Below are 7,429 nucleotides of genomic sequence, written 5' to 3' on the forward strand. Positions count from 1 at the left end.
TCTTAATCTCTTATATAGACATTTTCTGAATATCTAATCAATTAAGTGCTTCCCGAGAAACACTTTACAGAACCATTGCAATGATAAAGCAATGTATGGAAAGATATTAGCAGTTCTGATCAATCGAATACAAGAAAACTTTTAAGTGTAGCAAGATCATTATGTAAATTCATTTGCTAGGGAGATGCAACCCACACATGGATTAAAAATCACATGAATAGCCCCAGTGTGTTTATCAAATATTTTTAAAAAGTATATTAATCATTTTCACATCTTGTTGTTAATGTGAGATATGGACGTAAGTATTAAAACGGCTTAAATATTGCTAATTACATTGTAAATATTTTTTAAAATTAAACATACTACTTTAGAGAAGCTCATATATGGCAACTCAGGTCAATGAAGTCATACTCATAAAACTTGTTTTCATATCTTTGCTATTATTATAAAAATGATCACGTTTTTTTAAAAAACCCGAACCTTTAACTCTAAACTTGAATCTCACAACTAACTTTTTCCATTTTAGGTTTTCGAAGCAGTCTTCTGCATGCTCAGTTACTTTAAGCATTAACATTATTTTAATTTAATTTTATGACAACACATCTTACTCACTTTCTTTATCCGAAACTGAGCAGAAGCCTTAGAGAAAAAGACATAATATATAAAGCTTTGACCTTACCTGTTCCCTAATGTGCTTGCAGCCAGAAACAACCAGCTCTCATTTCGTGTTAATCATCAATTTGCCATAGAAGACAATATTTCTATCTTTGTACCCATTTGATACATATATACAATATTACCATTTACTTGTTAGGGGAGGGGGCAGTTTCGATGGGAATCATAAGAGGAGCAGCTGGTCAGATAGAAAGATAGTGTCAACTTTGCGCCAAACATTGCCATGAAAGGATTGAAATTCTTCAGGAGCCATTCAGTGTTTACCTCCAAGTTCCCTTTGTAAAAGCAGTCGCCATGAGTAGTTAGAATAGAGCTCACTCCCCAGCGAGGCCCTTTTACCCGCTGTCTGCAATAAAACTGCTAATATACTTTTTTCTATGGCAACTTCTCTTGGTGTCATTTTAGAACTGTCTCAGATTACATTGTTTGGGACCTGCACTTTAAACAACTAACTGTATTAGGATACTGAACTGCCTTTTGAACTAAAATGCCGGCAATACACATCTAGATTAGCATCCCGATTGGTTTTCTTGTGTGTATAATAATCATCCCTGCACTGCTTCTTATTCTGACTGCAGGGAACAGAAATATCATCTTGGCTCAGACCCCAAGATTGGCGATCCTTCTGATTGTATTTCTTTCCGAGACTCCTCAGCTACTGGTGATAAAAGGACGTTGGTTTGAAACAAAAACGTGTTCATACCGAACGGCAAATATGGCGAAGCCCTGATATTTTTTTTTCTCCAGCCTTCTGTGCCACTACATCCACACACTTCATGGCACTCAAGCATGAACTCCTATTTACAGCAGGGAAAAAAATGCCCTCAGCAAATCTCGTACATCTATAGGCAGTGCCAGGGGGGAGCGGATGGAGGAAACAGCCATTCTTTATTAGATCTCTTTAACTACAAAATATCTATATGGTGCCCGGGGTCTGATTTCTATATGTGATCGGAGACATTTGGAAATGTATTTCTCTTCCAGCATTTCAAAGATTTTAATCACTGTTCTAGCTCTCCTCCCCCCCCATCCCCCGCCTTTTTAACGTCCCATTATTCGAGCTCTGCATTGATTAACAAGCGACTGAAAATCAGTGGCACGGGAAGAGGCAAGGGTTTACACAGTAGCATATATTTTAATTTAGGAAAGCTATACAGTGGGTAAATTCCCGCGAGTCTGCTCAAGGGAAATTTTAGATTAAAATGTTTTTAAAAGTCATTGGAATATCTTGATCGTAATGGAAGACGTAACTGGCTGTACAAAGAAGTCTATGATAAAAGGCTAATAATACGGTGTCATAAAAAAAAAACCTCTATAAATTTGTTAAAGAGGCAGTTTGTTTGCATTTCTCCTGATTGATATGTAAATACAGTTTGAATTGTGTTTGCTTGGTCTCTAGTGCTTTATAAAGAGATGAATTCACCTTTCTGAGGAACAAGTAAACAGACTTTAAACTAAGCCGACATCAGACAAAGTGGAAACGAGTTTATTTAATCGAAACTAAATTTAGTTTAAGAAAGATAAGCCAGTGTACATAATAATCCATTACAGTAATTACACCCACCACCAAATATGTGTTTATGAGGTTGTCTAGATACAATAAAATTCATTTATTGCCCAAAGTCTATTATGTTAAGTCGCTAGCTGGTTCCACACTAAACATGCCAACTTTATTTCTCCGTTCCATGAAAATAGTTCTCGGATTTTCCAATTATTCCTAGTTCCCCTCGAGTTTGAAAATTACCAGTTTTTGGAAGGATTCTAAAATAAATCCCAAGAAAGGGAAACTGTCGATTTAAGCATAGCATTTCACACCTTTCGTGTGTATCTTAAAATTGGGAGAGAGGAACTAGACCTACTAAAAATGTATAGCATTAAACAAGCACAGGTCTCTCCCTTGGACCAGGACCTAAGAACAGAAGTTTAACACTTCAAAGAAATTCCAACCAATTTTCCCCGTGGAGTTCTATTTTAAATGACAGCACCGAACACTCTGTTTGGGCTCTCTGAATGCTAGCTTTGACCTATAGTTATAAATTTGAAATAAATATTCTTAATAGAGAAAAAAGTAACGTTAAAATATGTTCTATCCCATTTGATAATCTTCCTCTATCAACCTACGGAATACTATACAAATGGAGGGGCTTGATATTCCCGCTGACACACGTGATGTCCTCCAGTTTAACAGAAAGATCAGATAATCTTTTTACTCTATTTCCTTTTTCTTATCCAAGCTCCCTGAGTAACACTAGGGTAACTAAGATGATAAAGCCCTCCGGCGCTGCTACAAAAACTGTAGATTTGTTTGTTTGTTTCCACTCTCTTTCTCGCTAACTCCTTTCTCGCTCCCTCTCAAATAACAGGCACTGGGTTCGTGATTCTTCAGGATTTCAGAGATCTTTGAATTGTGAGATGTATTTCAGCGTTTTAATTTAAAAATCGGAGGGAAAATTACAGCTAAGCAGTGGATTTGGAGGAAATTAGGGTCTGGGGTCCTTGATGGGATAGGTTAACACTGGGCACTTTGGATTTTCAATTACACTCACAAAAGGGATCATGTTGGGCCAGAAAGCTTGTGAATTGAATGTGTTTGTTGATTGTCCAGTTAAAACTATTTCACAATATCTACTTTGTCTATTTACACCGAAGTTAACACGTACCTCTCTTGAATCCCTATAGTGTGTACATCACTAACACATGCACGTTTGTTTCTCAGCTACACACATACCTCCCCTCTTCACCTGTTTCTTTACAGCCTAGTCCAGTCCCCAAAGCAGAAGCAATCTGCGTTAAAACGAAATGCGTCCGCAGCAAAGTAGTTCCCCTGCCTGTTTTGTAAGAATGAAAGCTGCAGGACAAACTGAAGTGATGCGTTTGCGCCTGTGTGTTTATATAATTAAATACATTTTTATAAAGAAAGTTAATTCAAACTACACGCCGGACACAATAAACTATCATTTTATTTTGATTATAAATAAGGTGACTGTACTTTCCTTAAAATACAAGTACATAATAAAACCTGGTAGAAATGATCTTTGTACAAGTTATTAAAACTGGACACGCCTTAAAACGGTTGCATTTGCTAGCCTGTCAGTGGGTTCCTCATTAGTTTGTTTCTAATACCCTCAGACATTTAACTTCTCCTAAATGCCTTTTGGAATTTCAGTGACTACTTCTGGAATACTTTCCTTTCTCTGTGAATAACTATCTGCTGTGGGCTCCCTACCCTGATATCTGGCTAATCAATTCGGACTCGATTCCTTCATTAGATAAAGCAGGAATATAGTTATCACGTATATTTGCTTATCACTTCTCCAGACCGTGGGCCTGATCCTGCTTCCCATTGAAACCAATGGGCCGAACTCCCCATTTACTTCAATGGAAGCAAGGTTTGGGCCTTTTTGCTTTTAGTGTCAGTGTTTATTAGCTTCCCCATTTGTTTTCGGGTGTGGGGAGAGAGACCTACGGGGGAAAGCAAAGGGAAATAATAATAATAATAATAATAAAAAGAATATTTGTAATGTGTATAATTTATTAGAAGCTTCTTAGGAACTATATTTAAGCCAAATATCTACATAAGTTTACAACAGAAAGAGGATATGTGCGGAAATAACAAACTGCCAAAGGATTTACACGGATCGTTCAATGTCCATAAAAAAGGTCGGGTGTGTGTTTTGGTTTGATTTGGTTGATTGTATTTTTTTTCTTTACAACAAAATATACAGGTTACTAAAAACTATGGGTTTAGTCCAACTTTTGACAGCATTATACAGCTACAGGTTCACATCAAAAGTAAGGGAAGAAAAAAATGCCAAGCTGTGACGAATCAATATCTCCATCCGCGAGCCCTGGCGGCTGGGCTGGGGGAGTAGAAAGGGGGCCTTTCCTTTTCTCTGGGTGACACTAATGTTTTTGTGGGGGAGGGGGGGCGGAAGCCTTCCCCTCCCCTCCGAAAATCTCTATATTTACATGCAAGGTCTATTCGCTGGCAAAGTGTACATTTGAAATCCAAGCCTTCAGACCATGACCACTCATGGGCTCCATCCTGCAACTGCTCCATGATTTATTTATTTTTTTATTAAATACTCATTTAACAACCTAAAAGTCACTCTCTATCTCTCTCTGTTAGGGGTTCCTCAAAGAACCGCTCGTTAAAAAATAAAAATAAAAAAAATAGTTTGACCAGGACAGAGATTTGTGTGACTGGGCGCATCAGAGCTTTCTTTAAAAAAAAAAAAAAAATCCTTTCACCAGGTCCTACCGTAGAGCAAGGTAGAGCAAGACATGGCGGTGCCATAGTCAGAACTAGAAGAGTTTAAGTGGGACAAACTGGAGACCTGGCTCTGGAGAGACGACGGGCTGGCTGAGTGCTGTCCCAGGTCTGGAGACTGCCCTGCACTGTTTGGCTGGTGGTTCTGATGCTGTCCAAGGCCGTTGCCATTGGTAGCCACTGTGATTGCTGCCGCTGCCTGCTGCTGATGGGCCTGGAGAGCTGCCGTCGGTGTGTTGGAGCCGGCTTGGCAGGGCTTGCCGTCCTTTACAAGCACGGGCACCGCCACCCTCCTGGGAGACTGCTGCTGTGGGCAAGAGCCGTTGTCCTGTTGCATCTGCTGCTGCGCGGCTTTGTCTTTGGCCTGGCGTTTCATCTTGTAGCGGTGGTTCTGAAACCAGATTTTGACCTGAGTCGGGGTGAGGTGGATCATGCTGGCTAAATGCTCTCTCTCCGGAGCCGAGAGGTATTTCTGCTGCTTGAAACGTCTCTCCAGCTCGTAAACCTGGGCCTGGGAGAAAAGGACCCTGCGTTTCCTGCGTGGAGTGCTCTGGAGAGGTGCCATGCTCTTGCTAACGTCTCCCAGCGAGCTCAAGCTCCCCATGCCGCCCATGTTCATTCCAGAAGACGGCCCCATAAAGCGGGATACTAAAATCAAGAAGATCACACATTTTAAAGGACACGGTTAGCGGCACGGGACTGCCTGGGCGAGACACGCTTCTCGACTATTGACCCCAAAGCCAAGATCCTCTCCCCGATTAATAATCACCTTCCCAGTCAAAATCTATTCCAACCCACCTAAGCCGGTTGCACCGGTAGTAGCCCAGCACCGAGCCAGGCAGGGCTGTAGACCGCCGCACGCTATGTCACTAGCGGGGAAACAGTTTGATAACGATTTACGCTTCTCCCTCCCCTCCCCCCGTGCTATTCCAAACACTTAGGGGTCATACGGAGCAAAACCTTCACCAATAACTGAGTATGTGCAAACACGGACTATCCGAGAGCTGGAACATAGCGAAGAGAACGAAACAAAAGCAGTGCTAGGAACATACAGTAGCTAGTGCAAGTTTCCATCTTTAAACGGGTCTCACACCCCTTTCAAACCACTCTCCAAAAGAAGGAAACATCTCGCTCCGTATAGCCGTATTAAAGGAATACACGTGAGTTCCCCCTTCCACCACCTTCTGTGTTAAGCAGGCATGTGGGGGGCTGAGACACGACAGGTCAATAAGTAGCTTGATGTGCCCATTTAGTTGCGAATTATTCTGAATTTAGGTTGGAAGGTGTCTGAATCTATTTAAACGAGTCCCTTGCCCTGATGACAATGTTTGCCGCGTTTCCGTTCTCTGTCGCCCTTATCTGCACGGTTGTTTATTGCAGGAGGGTTGGGGAGAGGGACCCCCACCCCCAGGACACAGCCACCCAAATGTTTCCTCGCCTACAGTGAAATCGCTCCCATCGTGGGGCATTTTCCCCATCGGTTCTCCCTCGGCAATGGAGCGCTGGGTCACTGGGACCAGACAACACCTTCCGTCTCAGCGAAGCAACCCACAAGCCGGGGGTGAAATGGAAAGCGAGAGACAGGGGATACCGAGAAAAAGCTAAAACAAGACAGGAGCCTGGGAAGCCGGGGGAAAAACATACCGATCGTTATCAATCCTAGACAGCCCTGCCGCGATCCAGCTCTTTGAGCTGACCTGGTTTCGACTTCAAGCCACTTTCCCCCCTTGTCTTTCGCCCCCACCCCCACCCCGCTCCAAAACCCGCACTGTACCGCAACCGACATGGTTTCTCCAAGTCGCTCATTGGAAAGGCTTCTTCCCAGAGCTATGCGTAAAGTTTTCCCCACTGGCTACGAGGCTCACTTACTTGTAGAGAAACGGGGGTCCGGGTTGGCCCCGTACCATCCTGTGGCTGAAGCACTGTTCCGCATGGTCTCCTGGTAAGGTGGAAGCTCGCCCATGTTGCCTAGGTTGCCGTTGCAGTAGCCCCCCATAGTGGTATGGGAGAGTTGGGGGACGCCTGCCGCTGTCATATGGTAGGCAGCAGTCACTGTCCCGTTGTGGCCCATGGGGTGCTGCTGCATTGCTGGCTGAGAAACCTGAGACTGCCTGTAGGCTGCCAAGGGAGCCCCCAAGTTGCTACCCTCCATGCCCACTTTCTTGTAGCTTTCCTCCAAAGGACTCAAGATGTCAGACACTGAGAAAGGAGTCGTATGCTTTGGGCTCATCGACATGATTCGGCGGCTGGAAAAAAAAGGGGGAAGGGGAGGCCAATCTTTTTTGCCAAATATTCTGGTGTTGCCTTAACGCCGATCTTGTTGGATGTACACGTAACCGAGTGGACGAAGTCCGCCTTAATTGGATTGAGTGGAGGCTCAGGGCTGCCTTTCGTTTGTTTTAGCCAGACGCCAGGTTTTAGGCTGCCACCAGAGGCGGGGCATAGGCACTAAAGCAACAAGACAATAGAAGCCTACATCTTGCC

The 7,429-nt window shown here is 43.1% G+C and overlaps 1 protein-coding gene across 1 annotated transcript; it reads right to left on the reverse strand.

Moving 5' to 3' along the window:
• Nucleotides 1-4,221: 4,221 nt before the first annotated feature.
• Nucleotides 4,222-7,181, reverse strand: NKX2-1 (NK2 homeobox 1). The gene is made up of 2 exons (XM_073350691.1): nucleotides 6,815-7,181; nucleotides 4,222-5,593 (listed from the first exon to the last, which is right to left on the reverse strand). Exons 1-2 carry the CDS (start codon nucleotides 7,179-7,181, stop codon nucleotides 4,923-4,925), a joined length of 1,038 nt encoding a protein of 345 aa, XP_073206792.1. The 3' UTR covers nucleotides 4,222-4,922.
• Between the last annotated feature and the right edge of the window lie 248 nt (nucleotides 7,182-7,429).

The sequence above is a fragment of the Lepidochelys kempii genome, chromosome 6 (assembly GCF_965140265.1).
Source record: "Lepidochelys kempii isolate rLepKem1 chromosome 6, rLepKem1.hap2, whole genome shotgun sequence".
NCBI classification, from domain to species: Eukaryota; Metazoa; Chordata; order Testudines; family Cheloniidae; genus Lepidochelys; species Lepidochelys kempii.